The following is a 19429-nucleotide window of genomic DNA, read 5'->3' on the forward strand; positions in this document are numbered from 1 at the left end:
AGATATACACACCGTATACGTTTTAAACAAACAATTTAATACTGTTCACAGCTATGATGATTGTGAAGCTTGGTTGAGGTGGTGAAGTTAGAGGGTGGAAGAGGGAGGGATATTTCCCAGGGAATGCCTTGCTGCTAAATGATGAACTAGTACTCGGCTGAGCCCTCAAGGGTTAACACATTGTTTTTAATGTAGCCTCTCACACAAGGCAGCATGAACATGAGGGAAGGGAGACAGCATAGCAGACAAAGACAGACACACACCTTGTGTGTGGGAGAGAGAGGGAGATGCACACTGCCCCTTTAAGTAAGCTGACCCACTCTTAAGTGCATTGTCTTTTTAAGTGGATCAGGAAGTTGAGACAGCAGCTGCTGCCCCAAGCTCTTTGTCTCTCTCCATCCGTGTCCCCTCCCTGCTCTATATGGAGAAGGGGTAAGCGGGGTGCAGGAGCAGGGGGGAGGGGGACACCCTGACATTAGCCCCCCCTTTCTCCCCTGCACAGCAAGCAGGAGTCTCTGGGAGCAGCTCCAAGGCAGAGGGCAGGAGCAGCACATGGCAGTGGGGGGAGGGACAACTGAACTGCCTGGCAATTGATAGCCTACTGGGTGGCTGCAGCACAGAGAATTAGGGGAGCGGGGAGCTGATAGGAGGGCTGCCGGTCCACCCTGGTTACAAGCCCCCACGAGCTAGCTGCAACCGGCTGCTCTTCCTGCAAGCAGTGGACAAAGCAGGCAGCTGCCAAACGACATTAGAAGGGAGCACTGCACAACTTTAAACAAGCATGTTCCCTAATTGATCAGCAATGAAACAACGTTAACCGGGACGACTTTAAGTGAGGAGCAACAGAGGGTCCTATGGCACCTTTGAGACTAACAGAAGTATTGGGAGCATAAGCTTTCGTGGGTAAGAACCTCACTTCTTCAGATGCAAGAAGTGAGGTTCTTACCCATGAAAGCTTATGCTCCCAATACTTCTGTTAGTCTCAAAGGTGCCACAGGACCCTCTGTTCCTTTTTACAGATTCAGACTAACACGGCTACCCCTCTGATACTTTAAGTGAGGAGTTACTGTATATAGAGCAATCTTTCTCTGGGTGTGTGTATAACAAACCTTTATTTCCCTTCAATTACAAGTACTTATTCAGGCTCATTTATAAACTAACATACTTTTACCTTTACTTTCTGCTTCCCTTTTCTTCAGTCCTTCATATAGATTCACTGAGATCTAGCCTTTGGAGGGAGGTGCACATGCACAGGGGGGTGCAGGTCCAAGGGGTAGCCTTGGAGGTGAGGGTTGTGGGAAAGGAGGTTGATCAGTAGATGGGCCCTAGCCAGCCTTCTAGTGGAAATTTTCTCTGAAAAGAAATGGGCTATAGATTCATGTTGGTTGGTTGGTTGTTGGAAATGATCTTAGCAGTCATTTTATATTAAGCTTGTCAGAGCAAACATTCCATAGAAGCATTACAAAATCAAAAGATGAGAATTTTTTAAACTAGTCTTGAAACTTAGAAACCAGGATCAAATTTAGTTGATCAATTGGAAAGTCCCAGAAACTAAATTATGCTTCATCTAATTTGGGTTTTCCTACAGAATGGCAAAAAATAGCTTAACTTCAGGATCCTCTTGTCCAGATCACTTTAAATTGTGTAGAAAAATTTTACATCTGTTCCAAATCTGCCCCATCAGTTTTTAGGCCAAAATGGTTGTTTTTTTGTGGATTTTAGAAGAGGGGTTCAAAATTAAGCTTATATTGAAAATTCAGTTGCAACTGACAGTGGAGCAGCTAATATTGCTTCACAAAAAGCACAATATAAGAAAGCTGCTGTTAAGCAGAACACTTCACTGTCAACATGTCTACTCTTTGTATATTTTATCTTGAAACTAGAAGGCTAGTTGAATGGTTAATAGGACACAGGATAAGCCTGTTTAAACTAGGGAGTTGCACACTGTTGCTTCTGTTGGCCAAATGTATTGCACACATCAGGGACTCCTTGAATCCCTCCATTCTCCCCTACAAGCTTATGAGCTCCCCTCTATTTCAGGAACTGGTTGCAATCCCCTTCTCTCATACGCTCTGTGTGCCCTCCATTACCCACTCTGCCCTCCTGGAGCTCTGTATCCCCTATTACTTCATGCCAAGAGGTTTGTATGTGCCCCCATTCCTCCTGTCAGAAGCTCTGTGTGCCCTTGTTTCCTGTCCTCTTTCCCCCCCCCCCCCATATTGTTAATCTCCTTTCCTCGTCTTTCTCTTTCATTGTGTCAACATTTTAAACTCAGTTGGATATGGACAGAGCTAAAATGAGGGGTATTGTATTCATTTCTGCCATCAAACCATTCTTTGGTCTATAGACAATAAACAGGTTGTTAGAATTCAGAGTAGCAGCCGTGTTAGTCTGTATCCTCAAAAAGAACAGGAGTACTTGTGGCACCTTAGAGACTTAACAAATTTATTTGAGCATAAGCTTTCGTGGGCTACAGCCGAAGAAGTGGGCCACGAAAGCTTATGCTCAAATAAATTTGTTAGTCTCTAAGGTGCCACAAGTACTCCTGTTCTTTTTGAGGTTGTTAGAAGTGTGACTTTGTACACATGTTGCCCCATTTCCTCCTTTTGGTTTTCATAAAAATCAATAGGGTTCTGTCGATGCTGAGAGTATCTGAAATTTTGGAATTGATTGGCTTCAGCATTCGAAAGTTATTGCACTACATCCAAGCGAAAAAATGCTATCAAGTTGTGCCTATGGGCCTCGCAAGCTTGGCTAGTTATTCCTGTATTATTTCCTTCTATGGCCTTCTCAGTATCCACCGTTTTCCTAGCTCCATTCAAAATTCTGCTGCTAAGGTCTTTCTGGTCTGTCATTCTGTCTGTCACCTTTTTGTCCCTTTACTGGCTCTACCTTCTCCACTTAGGGTGACCAGACGTCCCGATTTTATCAGGACTGTCCCGATATTTACTTTTGTCCCACGTCCTGACCAATGTTCGGTCGGGATGCGAATTGTCCCAATATTTTGCCCTCCAGCGCACAGGCGGAGGGGGCTCATGCCCCTCCGCCCCCTCCCCCCCCATTGGGTCCCTCCCCAAATCCCCGCCTTGGACCCGCCGCATTCCTCTTCCTCACCCCTCCCTCCCAGGCTTGCGCTAATCAGCTGTATGGCGGTGCAAGCACTGGAGGGAGGGGGGAGAAGCAGGACGCAGCCCCCAGCTCAGGGGAGGTGGAGGCGGAGCGAAGGCGAGCTGGTGTGGGGGGGCGGTGCGTGGAGCTGCCAGTGGGTGCTCAGCCCCCCCACCAATTTTTCCTATGCTCTGGCAGCTCTTGGTTTTTTTTTTCTCCGCCGGCACACTCCCTCCGCCCCCTCTCCTCTCCGCGCGTCCTGATATTTCACATCTCTCCTCTGGTCACCCTATCGCCACTCCATCAAGTACAAGCTTTTAGTCCTTACCTTTAAACCCTCATGTTTTAGCCTCTCCGTACTTACCCATTTCTGTATCTTAGTGTTCCCTCTACAACAACATTCTGTAGTGCGAGCTTCCATCACCCGTTTCTCTGCTTCTCCCACAGGCACCTTCATGCCTTCTTCCATGTCTCCCATTATCCCTGGAACGCCCAGCCCAAGCTAGTATGTATACTACTAACTTGTCCTCCTTCATAGCTCTCAGACCCGATAGCTCTCAGAAATTGCCAACTAATAATAATATACTTAGCTCTTTATATAATGTTTTTAATTGGCTCTCAAAGCACTTTACCATAATGGCTAGATAGATGGCCATTCGGGCTCCTGTCCTGTTATCTTTATTTTATAATGTATTTTTTCACAAGACTCAAAACAGTCAAGCTGTATATGCATCTGGCCTGTATAAACATTTTCTTGTTAGGGTTTCTCCCCTTACTTTTGTTGCATCTAAGATTATAAACTCTTCAGAGTAACAGTGGTCTATGATTTGGTGGGGTGCCTAACACAGAGAGGCTCTGATCCTGAGTGGGCCCTCTGTCTGCTACTTAATAGAAGTCATTTGATAAAAAGCATATAGCATGAGTTAATTTGTCTTGCTGATGTAGGTATTGAGAGCTGTACTTTTGAACAGTACTCTTATTATTCTAGTGCTGCATATGTTCTCCTTGATATCTGTATTTTTTCCTAGTTCGTTTATATGTATTTAGCTTTTTGGTACACCTCGTTTATTCAAACTACGTTATTTGATTATAATTACTCGTTTTGGTAGAGGTCATGGCATACTAGTCACTTGACTACAAAAGAAATATGTTTAAGTATACTTGTTTTCTTTAGATATCACTCTATGAAAATTGAATAAAATATGAGCAGGTGAAAGAGAAGATGATTATGGGTTCAGGACAGGAAACTGAATAATTTCAATAATCTTTCTTTAGTTTCTTTTAAAGAAGGTTAATTGGAAGCTCTAAGAGCCCCCAGTTAAGTCAGAGAAAAAAGTGAAGAGTGTGCATAATTTGTTTTTTAAACTGTTTTAAAAAAAAAAAAAAAAAAAAAAAAAAGTTATGGGTTTCTGATTAATCAAACACATTTCGCTCATTTCTTTTTATATATTATTACCATTTACATTTTTTTAAAAAGTCATCAGATTCAAGTTTGTGTGTTAAGTTTATCCCAATACAAAAGGTTGTTTTAAAGCTTTTGAAAGTAGTGGACTATTAGGGGAATTTTGGTGTAGACGGTACGAATGTTTAAATATGCCACAGTAATCAGTATTTCTTCTATTTAAAGTGTTTCATCTTGTGAAATAGATTGTTCATATGCTGCTGCTGTTCGTTCAAATTAAATTCTTATTTGAAGCATCTTTAATGTTCTCTTGTGCACTTTCCTTAATCTGCATGTTTCTTCTGTTTATAAATTTGCCATTTTATAGTCAGCAGATGGTATTATGTTATGGAATCAGTCTTTAAAATGTTTAGGAAAACATTTAAAATAAACATTTTTTGTTTTTCAAGTTATTTACTCGTAATATACAGGTACTGTGAAGTCAACCCTTCTGTCAGTTTCCCCTCAACAGAGTCTTGATCAGTGCTGAAGATTGTTCTGAAAGTGGGGAAAAATAGCAAAAGTATTCATCCAAGAAGTACCATACCGTATTAGCTTTTCAAGGATCTCCCTGTCACTACTGCAGCAACAATGCAAATCTCCGCCCTTGGTGCCAGGGAGTGAGTCACAGTTCTCATAATAGTAAGCTTCACATGCAAGCCCCTCATACATGTGTAGCAGCTGTGCTGGCCAAGAACCCAAAGCTTTTCATTTGATGCTGCATAGTAATTTTTTAATAATGATGCAATGTAAGCATATGACCTTATTTTATCAATAACTTCAAACTCTGTTTTTTTATAGAATAATAATAACTTGGATGCCTGTTGTGCAGTTCTGTCTCAGGAGAGCACGAAGTATCTCTACGGTGAAGGAGACCTAGGTTTTTCGGATGATTCTGGGATTCCTGGACTACGAAATCACATGACATCTCTTAACTTGGATTTGCAGTCACAGAATGTGTATCATCATGGACGAGAAGGAAGTAGAATGAATGGAAGTAGGACTTTAACTCACAGCATTAGTGATGGACATCTTCAAGGCAGTCAGCCCAATAGCGAACTGTTTCAGCAGGAACCACAGACAGCACCAGCTCAAGTTCCACAGGGATTTAATGTCTTTGGAATGGCTAATACAGTTAGTACTTCTAATCCAGGACAACACCTGGGATTTCACATAGGCAGCAAAGGAGCATCTAGCCTCTCTCAGCAAACACCCAGATTCAACCCCATTATGGTAACTTTAGCCCCAAATATTCAGCCTGGTCGCAATACCCCTACGTCTTTGCACATACATGGTGTACCTCCACCTGTACTTAATAGTCCACAGGGAAATTCTATCTATATTAGGCCTTATATTACAACTCCAAGTGGTACAGCTCGACAGACACAGCAGCATCCAGGTTGGGTGTCTCAATTTAATCCCATGCATCCTCAGCAAGTCTACCAGCCTTCACAACCAAGTCCCTGGACTACTCTTCCTACATCCAGTCCTCTACCACATACCTCATCACAACAGTCATCACAGCCAAACCAACAAGGCCACCAAACTTCTCATGTCTATATGCCTATCAGTTCACCCACTACTCCACAAGCACCCATGATTCATTCATCTGGTAGCTCACAATCTGCTACCCATAGCCAATATAACATTCAAAATATCTCAACAGGACCTCGCAAAAACCAAATTGAAATCAAACTTGAACCACCACAAAGAAACAATTCTTCAAAGCTGCGTTCATCTGGTCCTCGCACTTCCACTAATCCTTCTTCCCTCAACAGCCAGACATTAAGTAGAAGTCAGCCCACTGTTTACATAGCTGCCAGTCCACCAAATACTGATGAAGTGATCACACGCAATCAACCTAAGGTCTATATTTCAGCAAATGCCACAACAGGAGATGAGCAAATTGTGCGGAACCAACCAACACTCTTCATATCAACAAATCCTGGTGTAACTACCACCTCTAGGAATATGTCTGGTCAAGTAAGCATGGGTCCTGCATTTATTCATCACCATCCACCCAAGAGTCGAGCAGTGGGCAACAACACCACTGCAACCTCTCCTCGAGTGGTGGTCACACAGCCTAACACAAAATATACTTTTAAAATTACAGTTTCTCCAAATAAACCCCCTGCAGTTTCACCAGGGGTAGTATCCCCCACCTTTGAACCTACAAATCTTCTAAACCTTCCTGATCACTATGCAGAACCAGAGGGTATCCAGCATCTTACTGACCCTGTTTTAGCACATGTGGATAGGATCAGTGATGCACGGAAATTGAGTGTGGGATCTGATGATGCTGCCTACACACAAGGTAATATTCTTAATGTAAATTGTAGAGATTTCTACCAAGTTATCTAGCCCTTACATTTCAAAACAAGAACCACCAATCAGCCATTTTGGAATTGACAAAATAACTCCTGTTCATTGCACTCTGGAACATATTCTAAATCAGAAATATGAATTTATAATTAACACACATTTGAATCAATCCTTCCTTAACTTTGCACGGTAAAGCAGTTTTAACTTTTTACCTGACAGTAGAATAGAGGTTCTATTGTTTTGTGTTCAATTATCAATAATCGCCTTCTGTTTTGTGGAGCCTTTTCTGAATTAGCAGATGAGATAGAATTCTTTACTTTACCAGACTGGAAGGGTGGTTACTTCATTTTAAGAGATTGTTCTGAAAAAGATTTCTCATTTTTCAATTGATTTTAAACAAATCAAATGTTCAGACATACTAACAGGTTGTTGAACCAGATGACAGTTGACAGGCACTGTTCCCATTGAATATTGCTTTCCTTATTAGTTCATTTTGCAAATGTTATATAGAAAGTGAGGAATCCAGACTTTGGAAGCTATTTGAGTAGGAGTGAATTTTTTACCTCGCTGTTTTCTATTGTCAGACATCCATAAGGATGTTTAAAGTTCTATTACTTGTATTATTTATATAATGTTATAAACAAATATGAAAAAGAATCTAAATAGTAGTGTGGTGAAGGAAAGGGGATGAGATTACATGAAAATCAAATGAATTGTGTAGTGATAAGGACTTCTCTTATAAACACACGAGAATAGCGGGATTAACATTTTATGTATTTTGTTAACAGAGAGAGGAGTAGGATTATCATAATACAATAATATTTTGGAAATGATGCAGATTGAGTCTTCCAATACTTATTAGGATACAAAACTTCTTGAGACCCTTCAATTATTGTCAACCAATTTAGCATTAAAAGAAATTGATATAAGACTTGTTCCAAGATTACTGTAAACGTTGTTCAGATCAACTGTTAGGAGGTAAATTTAATATTGAAGTAGCTTGTGCACTCCTTGTCTAGATTAGGGGGTTCTTGAATGCTGTGGTGTTTCAATCCCATCTCCGTTAATATTTTTGTTAAATATGCATTAGGAGGAAAATAAATCTTGCATTTATATAATGATCATACTGTTCAAGTGCTCCGCATTTCTGGTACAGTTTTTCTTCTGTTCTGACTTCCTTGAGAGAATATTTGTGGTACTGGCTTCTGCTGCTTGCAGCTCCTATCAGACCTTGCTCTGAATTCCAAATGCCCCTGGGACAATGATTCCTACTATGGTACTAACTGCATCTACAATCAACAGCTGATGCATCATGACCAGGCCAAGCTCCCTGTGCCAGCGCTGCTTCAGGGCCGCTGGTTGCATAGGAACTGATTGATTCCTGCCTACACTGAACCCCAATTGTGTATTAAGTCCCAAAAGGGTAGGCAAGTTTTCAGAGACAAAAGGACAATGCATGGTGTGGGCTATGGACTTAGCATGAAGCTGCGTGTCAGGAGCTGTCTCTACACTGACTTTATGGGGTCCCTTCCCCTCTATTTAGTGGGGGCTTCTATCCTCTCAGGGGCCCTCAGCCTTCACTCATGTGTAATGCTGCTCAAGTGTTCTGTATTCAGAGGAATGCTCCAGATTTCTGGAACATATTTTCTTCCACTCAGCTACACTAACTGCTATGCTTTTTTTAATCCTTTGCTACACTTATAAATCATTCAGAAGTTGAGATGCATGATCATGATTTATCTGCCTGGTCCAAGCAACCAGAAGTCAAGCTGTTGTTCCTGAATTTGGGTCTCTTATATCACAAAACAGCTTAATTTTTTAAACTTATAGGTGGTGCAGGTAGCAACATCTGTCGGTAAGGTTGCCCGATACTTTTCATAATAAGACCATGTTCTTTGAGTGCTAGTTCATGTCCATTCCATGTTAGGTGTGTGCACGTCATGTGCACTGTTGCTGAAGTTTTTTTCCCTCGGTGGTATCTGTCGGGCCGGCTCCAACGCTCTCTGGAGCCATGCACTCATACGAGGGATGCTGCTGTCCCCACACCCCATCAGTTCCTTCTTACACCCGGGGTGGTTGCTGGAACAACCTTTCTTGCTTTCTTCCCAGTGGTTTTTGGATTCTATCTTTGTAAAATTTTTTGTAATTAGCATTACTGTATATAGTTAGTGTAAATAGATAGTTCCTATCGTTGAGGGATTTCTTTGCCCCCACGGGACAGGTATGCCCCGGGCTTCAAGCCTTGAGACAAACGTATGCCCGTGAGTGACCTGCACTCCAGCTACTTAAAGTGCTTGGGGAAAACTCCCGTGAAGGACAACTGCCAGATCTGTCAGTACTTCAGACCCTGCACTAAAAAGGACAGAAACATTAGGCTGAAGGCTATCCCTATGGGAAGCCATCCTCAGACCAGTATGAGCCAAGCCGCTCCAATTTGGCATTAAGTACTTAAGCGTTGGTGTGAAGCGCTCCCCTAGCACCGAGCACTTTCCTGCACCGTTCACACACTGGTGCCAAGAAAGAAGCACAAGAAGCAGTGAACCAACAGAGGGCACTTGCCAGTGCAGAAGAGAGACAAGTGGGGAGAAGGCAGCACAGTGAGACCTGTGCCAGGCCACTCTACCTCTCCCAAGCGCACAATGGCAACGTCAACTCTGCCTAGAGCATTAGTCCGGTGCAGGACCCTCCACCGAGTCCCAGAAGCCACAGCGGTGCCAGCAATCTGAAAATGCCATCAACCCTGGAGGCTTTCCAAGTGGCTAGGGACCTTTTTTCTCTGCCGGTCCCTTCAACTTCAATGGGACACCTATCCGCTCCGGTGACCAGAAGCAGGAGGGGACAGGAGTGTCGGGCTCCTTCCTGGCACTGGGCCCCCCGGCACCCTCTAGGGCAATGGTTCCCAAACTGGGGTTCATGAAATGTTACAGGGGGGTCTCGGAGGGGGGGGGGGGGGAAATTCCCTAATGGTGGACAGAGCTGTCCCTAGGTACCCCAGGCAGCACGGGGCCAGCAGCCCGGAGCCCCTGGACTTCCAAGAGCTAAGCAGATCAAAGCAAGCATATCCATCACACTGAGGAGATTTAAACTTCAAGACTCCTTATAGGAAATGGAAAGAGAGGTGGATATTTTTTGCTGTTTTTAAAATTAAATAGCTACTTTTGTTTTTTAAATTATTATGAAGAACAAGTTTAAGCTTTGTTGTAACGTGCGTTGTTTGCCTGGACTGCTCAAGACCTGAATGCTTGTGTAGGAGGAATTCTTTGAGTTGGCTTCTTAAATACCTTCATGCTGTTTCACATCTGATGCTCCTTGATGAAACATAGGAGCCTTGTCTTATAACCGGCTTATTCAAAGTGATACAAGCTACAAAAGTGAGATCTTGGCAGAGTGTTGCTGTTTTCATAATGTACTAAAAATACTGTAATGATAAATAATAATTAATAATATAGTGTGTAATAAGCATGTCATAAAAACAAATTTATATTTCCAAGATCACTGCTTTTATAATTTATACTCAGATAAAGGAGAAAATCCCTAGAAATATTCGTTTTTAGGAGGGGGTTCGTGAGACTTGACATTTTAGTGAAAGGGGTTCACAGGCTGTTAAAGTTTGGGAACCACTGCTCTAGGGGCAAGCCTTCCCTGATCTGGCATCTCCATCACCAGTCCATGCCGGTTCCCGGAACCCCAGCATTGTATGGAGGCAGAAGCAGGTACAAAGGTCTCTGAGATAAGACTCCTCTTCTGAGTCCGAAGGGGAACCTTATGTGCCTCCTAAAACGCGTCCCAGTACCCAGCTTATGCACCACCAGACTTCTGTGCCTGTCCTCCTGCCAGCACCTGGCCAGCGGGTCAGTGGCCAATGCAGTGGCCTTACTGGAACCCCTGGGGTTTCCACCCAGTACCGCGTCCTCCCCTTTATTGCTCCTGCTTGGTGGTTTCCAAGAGATGGGCTACCGCTCCTTCCCACTTGGCACCAGACCCCAATGTCCAGGAGATGGCTCCAGTGGACATAGTTGAGGAAGACACCCCTCCTCCGGTACAAGCTTCCTCCTCATCCACCCCAGACAAGGCGGTTGTGGGACCCAGTAATCTGCTTTGTCACAATAACTTCAGAGTCCATCAAGACCTTCATAAGCAGGTCATTGCAAACCTGGGTCTGGAAATTGAGGAGCTCAAAGAGACATCACACAGTCTTAGTGATATCCTGGCTGCTGCAGCTCCCTCCAAGGTGACCTTGCCCATTAATGAGGCGGTGATGGGACCTGTGGCGAACTCCTCCTTCTCTGCCCCCACCCCCCACTTCAAATAGGGCAGAGAAGTAGTATTGTGTGTCAGCAGGCAGGTTCAAATACCTGTACTCGCATGCCCCTGGTGGTCTGCAGAAAATGAAAAGGATAGGCGGGGCAGTCGAGCGCTACCCCTAAGCAAAAAGACACCAAGAGACTAGACCGTTTCAGAAGAGAGGTTTATTCGACAGGTAGCCTTCAACCACATGTCTCCAACCAGCAAGCTCCGCTGAGGAAACAGGATTTTAATCTGTGGGATTCCTTGGCTAAAATTAAAGACTCTGCCCCAAGATTCAAGGCAGGAGTTCACTGCCATCTTGGAGGAGGGTAAGACCAGGACCTCACTCCAGGCGGCTCTGGACACTGCCGGCTTGGCAGCCAGGACAATGGCCTCCACTGACACCATGAGGCGTTCTTGGCTCTAGTCCTCCGGCCTTCCTCACGAGGTCCAACAGTCTATCCAACACTTCCCCTTCAAAGGCTCCTCTGTGTTCTCGGACTAGATGGACATGTGACTTCACGGCCTGAAGGACTCGAGGGCCACCCTATGATCCTTTGGCCATTACGCTCTGTCAGCTTCTAGGAAACACTTCAGGCCAGCAGCCTTCTCAGTTCTCTGTGCCTCCGAAACAGGAGCCCTACAAAAGAAAAAGGAGAGGTTATAAACGGCACCAGCCATTCCCATCCACCTCAGCCTCCCAGTTGGGGTCTGAGATATTCCAGCAGGCCAAGCAGGCTTTTAAATGTGCACCCAAAGGCTCTGTATCAGTCACGGTTTCAGATCCACTGCTCCTTTTATTTTTGGACTGTCTGTAACTCTTCAGGCCAGCACAGTCATACATAACATTGGGTCCTGAGTGCAGTGACGGTTGGATATAACTTTCAGTTTTTATCCATCCCCGTCCCTCTTCAGGGACCCTTCTTACAAGCAACTCCTTGTCCAGGAGATGCAATCCCTCGTACATATGAGGGCTGTGGAGGAGGTTCCTCAAGACTTGAGAGAGAAAGTGTTTTACTCCTGGTATTTCCTAATCCCAAAGACCAAAGGGGGCCTCTGACTGATCTTGGACCTGTGTCGCCTCAACAAATATCTCAAGAAGCTGAGGTTCCGCAGGGTCTCCCTTGCCTCCATCATTCCCTCTCTGGATCCAGGAGACTGGTATGCTGCCCTTGACTTAAATGACACATACTTTCACATTTCTACCTTCCATGGCCATAGAAGATTTCTCAGGTTTATAGTGGGTCAACACCACTACTAATTCATCACTCTTCCCTTTGGCCTATTGGCAACCCCCTGGGTTTTCACAAAGGGTACAGTGGTCATAGCAGACTTCCTCAAGTGGCAAGGTGAACAAGTCTACCCGTACCTCGATGACTGGCTAATCAAAGGCCAGTCACAGTCTCAAGTACAGAACACATCAGCATGGTCCGAGTCACCTTCCAAGCACTGGGCCTGCTGATAAACTAGCAGAAGTCAACTCTTGTCCCAGTTCAGATAATAGAATTTATTGGGGCAGAGCTTGACTCAATCCAGGTTAGGTCCTTCCTGCCAGAGGCCCAATTCCAGACCATGTTGGACCTGATGTCCAGTGTCATGGTCCACCTAATCACAACAGCTCGGGTTTGCCTCAGATTACTGGGGCACATGGTGACATGTACTTATATGGTTCAGCATGCAAGGCTGTGCCTCAGGCCTCTCCAGCTGTGGCTAGTGTCAGTTTACTCCCTGAGCAGACACTACTTGGACTCAGTACTTATGGTTCCTCCTCTGGTCCTTGCCTCCCTGGACTGGTGGAAAGACCCGAGATCGGTAATGATGGGGATGTCCTTTGTTACCCCCTCAACCATCAGTTGTCTTAGACTCAGGCATGTTAGACCTAGGGTGGGGAGCCCACCTCAACTACCTCAGAACTCAAGGCTTCTGGTCCCAAGAAGAACTCTCCCTGCACATAAATGTCAGGAAGCTCAGGGCTGTATGCTTAGCATGTCAAGTGTTTCTTCCCCAAATCTCAGGCAAGGTGTTGCAGGTCCTGACAGACAGCACTGCAGCCATATTTTACATCAACAAACAGGGAGGGGCTAGATCTTCGGCTTTATATCAGGAGGCCATCCGTCTGTGGGACTTCTGCGCAAAGCACTCCATCTCAAGGCGTCACATCTCCTGGGAGCCTGGAATGTACTGCTGGATCACTTCAGCAGTTCTTTTTCCTCTCACCACAAGTGCTCCCTTCACCCAGAGGTCACAAGATTCATCTTCCAAAGGTGGGGGCCTCCCCAGGTGGACCTGTTCACTACCAGGCAGAACAGGAAATGCCATCAGTTTTGTTCACTGCGTGGACACAGTCCAGGCTCCATTTCCGATGCTTTCCTGCTCCTGTGACAGACCTGCTAGTTTACACCTTTTCCCCCAATCTCCTTGGTTTACACAGTCCTAAAATCAAACGGGACAAAGCGAGAGTTATTCTGATAGCCCTGGCTTGGCCACACTAGCATTGGTTCAGCACGCTTCTGGATCTCTTGGTGACAACCGCACTCTTGCTCCCACTCCGTCCAGACCTGATTTCACAAGATCACTTGCAAAGCTTGTTGCTTCGCCCAAGCCAAGCCTCCCTGCACCTAACCGCATGGATACTGTATGGCTGAACCCTGAAGGACAGGCTTGCTTGGACAGGTTTGGCAGATCTTGCTAGGCAATAGAAAGCCTTCCACCTGGGCTACCTACTTGGCCAAGTGGAAGCGTTTCTCTTTTTGGGCTTCTGAATATGCTCTATCTCCATCTCTTTCTTCTCTTCAGTCTATCTCAGACTATTTGCTCCACTTAAAGCATCAGGCTCTAGCTCTCTCATCTATTAAAGTGCACTTAGCAGCCATCTCAGCCTTCCACCCTCCAGTGAAAGGCAGGTCAGTGTTCTCAAGGGGCTGGAAAGACTATCCTCAGGTCCGCGAGCCCCCATTTCCCCCCAGGGGACTTAAACCTGGTTCTGTCAAAGCTCACGGGTCCCTCCTTGAGGCATTAGTATTATGCATCCTGCTACTTCTCTCTTGCAAATCACCTTCCTGGCACCTCAGCCAGAGAGTCTCTGAAATCAAGGCCCTTATGTCAGAACAGCCCTACACAGTGTTCTTCAAGGACAAGGTCCAACTGTGTCCCAACTGGCCTTCCTACCAAAGGTGGTGTCACAATTCCATAACAACCAGGCCATTTTCCTACCAGTTGTCTTCCTGAAACCTCTCAAGAACTCTGAGGAATGACAGCTTCACTCGTCGGATTTTAGGTATGCCCTCCTCGCCTTTTATATTGAGAGGAATAAACCCTTCTGCAAATCCACGCAACTCTTCATTGCAATAGCGGAAAGGATGAGAGGGCTACCTGTATCAGCCCAGAGGATCTCGTCCTGGATAACTGCCTGCATCTGGGTTTGCTACAAGCAGGTGAATGATTCCACCTCTAGTCATCTTAACTGCTCACTCCACAAGAGCCCAGGCATCGTCAGCAGCATTCCTTCTGCCGGTCCTAATTCAGGACATCTGCAGAGCTGTGACCTGGTTGTCGGTACGTACCTTCGCATCCCACTATGCTATCAACCAACAGGTCTAAGATGACCCACTTTTGACATAGCAGTGCTACAGTCAGCATGGCCATGAACTTCGAGCCCATCTCCCCGAGGTACTGCTTGTGAATCACCTAGCATGGAATGGACATGAGCAAGCACTCGAAGAATTTAAAATGTTACGAACCTTCTGTAACTACTGTTCTGCAAGATGTGTTGCTCATGACCTACCCTCCTGCCCCGCTGTCGGAGTCAACTGGCCAGCTGGAACTGAGAGGGTGCGGGGCCGATGATGTTCCTTATATCCGTGCATAAGCATGCGGCTCCAGAGGGTGCTACAGCCAGCCTGACACATACTACTGAGGGAAAATTCTCCGGCAATGGTGCTCACAGCACACATACACCTAACGTGGAATGGACATGAGCAACACATCTCGAAGAACAACAGTTACAAAAGGTTAGTAACCAGTTTTTTTTCACTTGGTTATAATTTTGCCAAACTTTATTCATTTGGGCTGAAATTTTCCATGCCAGGTATCTGCCTCAGGTGGAATATTTTTTGAGAAAGTCACTCAAAATGGTTTAGTTGTGTCTCAGAATAAGGTTTGGGGGAAATAGTTTTGTCCATATTAAAAAAAAATTCCTACAGCAGTTCTATTGAGCAGTTCTAGCACCTCCATGCATTGGCCCAGGGACTTGAAATTTGAGAGGAAGGTTGGCGTAATGTCAGGGATGTACCTTTTTTACTGTCCCTGTGAAAATTTAGCCATGCTTATGAGTTTCTGAAAACCTCAGTAGTTACATTATCAGTAGAGACTTGTTAGAGCTTTGCAGCTAAATTCTCTAAAGATTGTCTGTACTTGGCACAGTCCAGTCCTGGGCTACAGAATCTGAGTAGGACTCTCCCTGCGGTTGCTCTTCCCGGTAGCCAGGGACTGTTGTGGTGCTGGGAACAGGGGGACTGTCCTGTGTTCTCAGTGCTCCCCCTGCAAGAGGAGGAGGGAGCTGACTGGTTGGAATGCAGAGGGGTGAGGAGCTGAGCCTGAGGAGTGGCAAGGGTGAGGACTGGAACAAAGGGCCCTGGGACTTGTGGGTAAACTGTGGCAAGACACTGAGGTTATGGGGAACTGGGACAAGTTGCTGAGGCAGCTGGTGGACTGGGATGAGGATGGGCTGGAGGGCAGAAGGGGTCGGGCTTGTCGGAGAACAGGCATGATGGTCTGTGCCCACTAGAACACACTGTCCCCATAGAATCTGGAACAGAACCCACGATTTCTGAGTTTCACCATTCCTCAAATGGCAGCAAATATCTGATACCCACTTGCAAAGTGTGTGCCTTATCTGCTTCTAGTGATACATCCACATAGAGGTCGTCAACCTACTATTGCTGTCAGTTACTTCCCTAAGCTCAGTCTTAAAGATCTGTGCTGTGGTTATAAGGGTTCTCAACTCTACTGGTGATCCATGGGAAAGTCAGTATGGTTCCACATAAAGGAATTTTTTTCAGATTTCTTTTTTAGAAACCTTTGAAATTGCACACAAAAAACATGTTTGGTTGCTAAATGAAGCATTCAGAAGTTAGGAAATGACAGAATTAAGGTTGTCTGTGCAATCTTAATTTGGACTCCGTGTGCTCTTGCATTATGATAGCTTTTAATTACATGATCACCTACTATTTCTTCTACAGGACCCCATCTCATTCGGTGCACAGGATGGAGCGTGCTCTGAGAATGAATCAGGGTTGTGTAGTAAATGAGGCTGTTGTCTGTAAGTCCTCTTTGTCTCATTTGTTGCCAAAGATGGAAGATATATAGTGAATGAGGCAGAACACTGCAGGAAGAAAAAGGGTAGTCTTATGCTACGGCTAAGGCATGCTACCCTGGAGAACTGAATTCTATCCCTATCTCTACCACAAATTTCCTATGGAATATTGGAAAAGTCATCTAAACAAAACTTTTCAGAGGTGATCACTAATTGTGTGCTCATCATTTTCTGGATGTCCAACTTGAGACCTTGTGGTTTGATTTGTGGATGTGCTGAGCGCTCACATCTACAACTGAAGTCAATACGAGTTCTGCTCTGAACACATGAAGTGCTATAAAATACTAAATTCTCTGAAAAATTAGGCCATAGACATTTCAAGTTGGACACTCAGGAGTAGTGTACGCTTCTGACAATCTGTGTATTTATTTCCCCATCCGTACAATGGCAATTCTAATACATTATCTTACAGGGGTATTATAAAGGAAAATTCATTAATGGTTATCACATACTATAGTGATGAGCACCATAGAAAAGGAAGTGAAGAAATTAATAAATGTGTGTTCAGAGCAGGGTTTGAATTGTGTACAGTAAATAAGGTGTTGGACCGTATGTTGAACAGTGACGATAAAAGCACCTCATTCAGTGAGCATCATCTACCCAGTGTACTGAGTGAGGAAGGAGTCCTGTAAAAAAGATAGTATGTGATCATGTAAGTTAAAGACCGTACCATAGTGCGTATGCACAAGGGGGCCTAATGAAAGTTGCTTTTCCTAACTGTTGAGTGCTTCATTTGAGTTTGTAATATACTTGTGTATGTAATTTAGGGGGGGGAAATGAAGACCATGTAGTTACATTTGTTTTCCTCTTCACCAACACAAGTGTATATATGTGTATAATCTTAACTATGTTCATGGATGCAGGTTGCATTAGCATTTGCTGCCAATGGTTTCCTTTATATAAATAGATGCATTGGGAGATTTTTTTTAATAGCTTGAGATTTTTGCACAATTAAGTTTTACTTTTCTATTTATTTATTTTTTAAAAAAATCCCATAGTGCTAGTTGAAAACCATATCCAGTCTGAGTGTGATCATAAAAACCTAAGGCGGTAAAATCATATTTCAAAGGCATGATGTATTTGTGAATATGACCTGTTGACATTAGTCATTAAATGCCTGTTGATGCAAATATTTGCAGTTTAATGAATAGATTTTAAATTTACAGAGACAAAGGAGGCTGTTTCCTACTTCTCAACATTTTCAACACCTACTGGCACGAAAGTGTTATAAATCTGTACAGTTCTCCTCTACCCCAAATAGAACAGTTAAATATTAAGGAGTTCCAGGACCTTTGGCAGTGTGCTGATCTGTATAATAATGTGACGCTGTTAAAGTTAAAAAAAAAAAAAAAAAAAGTTGCTAGTATCTTTTGCAACTTGTTTTGCGAAAGTGATTTATCCTTTATGTACAAATTTGCAATTTTTACAGATAAATTTGACGTTTGTTTTAGTTCTGCAGTAAAATGGTCTTGTCTTCCAGAACTTGATGCTACCTTTTAGTCTCTGGATGCTGAAAAATTTTACATATTCTTTACATAAAAAATGAAGGCACTTTTTTCATTAATGTGGTAATCCACCTCCACCTCTCTGAGCGATGGTAGCTAGGTTGAAGGAAGAATTCTTCCGTTGACCTAGCTGCATCCACACAAGGACTTAGGTTGGTTTAACTGTGGCACTTGGGGGTGTGAATTTTTCATTCTCCTGAGCAACATAGCTATAGTTTCATCTAAATTTAAATCATCTGGACTAGCTCTTAGAGTTTAACTGCTAAAACTCAAACCTTGAAATTCAGTGTTAGTCTTCTTACATTCCCCTTACAAGAACGCTAACAGTAGAAGAATGAACAGAACACAAACCTTGGGAAAACAGGAAATGGAGAGTCAGACTTAAAGTTGACGTTCTTCAAGGGCAACCCCTGTAGCATTGGAGGGGTCAGATTGTCAAGGGTTTGTGAGTTTAGCTAGCAGCAGTATTGGGAGGGTGAGCTGAGAAGTCTCTACCCAACATTGGAAACTTCATGTAGAGAGAAGTGGGTTTGTACTTCCCTTCTCTGCAGGAGCTAGGGATAGAGGCATGCCCTCCATGTATTCCCACTTTGAGAATCTCAAGAGGCTTGCTGCTACAACTATGTACCTTTTGAAGTCATGATGGGGAGAAGGAGTTGGTGCAAGGACTTGAAATTGAGCAGGGCTATCACCCTGTTGTCAGGAATGTGCCTTTTACTGTACCATAAAACTCCACCCAAGTTTGGCCAAGTTATAAGCCTCTGAAAAATCTCCATGTTCACATGCTCACTAGAGGTTTAAAGTTCAGCAGCAAAATTCTCCACAGATTGCATCTGAACTAAGAATGCTCCCTCCCTGCACTGCTCCTGCATGCCAGCTGAACAACACATGAATAGTTTCCACAGAGCTACTGAACATGCTTCATTCTGGAGCTGTGGGGGCTGAGCTGGACTTTTCCTGCAATTGCCCCTCCCAGCTGCAGCTCTGGACACCAGAACTGAGAACAGGGTAGCCTGTCTCTCCTGTCTTCTTAATGCTCTTCTGCTGGTGCCCAGGAAGTGAGGAAGAGGAGGAAGAAGCCTGACTTCAATGCAGAGGGATGAGGAGCAGGAGCTTGGGGACAGGGATGGGAAGGAATAGAGGAGGAAGGAGCCAGAATGGTACAGACTGCTAGAGCAAATTCCTTTCCAGATCCTAGGATTCCTGAGTCTCAATATTCCTCAGCTATCAGAATAGCTGTGAAACCCACTGGCAAAGTGTCTGTCTCTCTAGTGGCTGGTCCACAAAGAGGATAAATTACTACTCCCATTTGCTTTATTTGCTCAAGTAATAGAGAAGTCTGCTGTGGATCTCAAGGTCTCAGCCATGCTGATGCATCATGTGAAAGTCAGT

General features: G+C 44.3%; 1 protein-coding gene across 1 annotated transcript in view; it reads left to right on the plus strand.

The window, feature by feature from the left end:
* Positions 1 to 19429, plus strand: part of TAB2 (TGF-beta activated kinase 1 (MAP3K7) binding protein 2) — a 125653-nt gene that overhangs the window by 91936 nt on the left and 14288 nt on the right. The window contains exons 3-4 of the mRNA XM_065401285.1: positions 3556 to 3613; positions 5351 to 6863. Coding sequence (XP_065257357.1) covers positions 3556 to 3613; positions 5351 to 6863 — 1571 coding nt within the window. The remainder of the gene's footprint in view (positions 1 to 3555; positions 3614 to 5350; positions 6864 to 19429) is intronic.

Source organism: Emys orbicularis, chromosome 3 (assembly GCF_028017835.1).
Source record: "Emys orbicularis isolate rEmyOrb1 chromosome 3, rEmyOrb1.hap1, whole genome shotgun sequence".
In the NCBI taxonomy this organism is placed as follows: Eukaryota; Metazoa; Chordata; order Testudines; family Emydidae; genus Emys; species Emys orbicularis.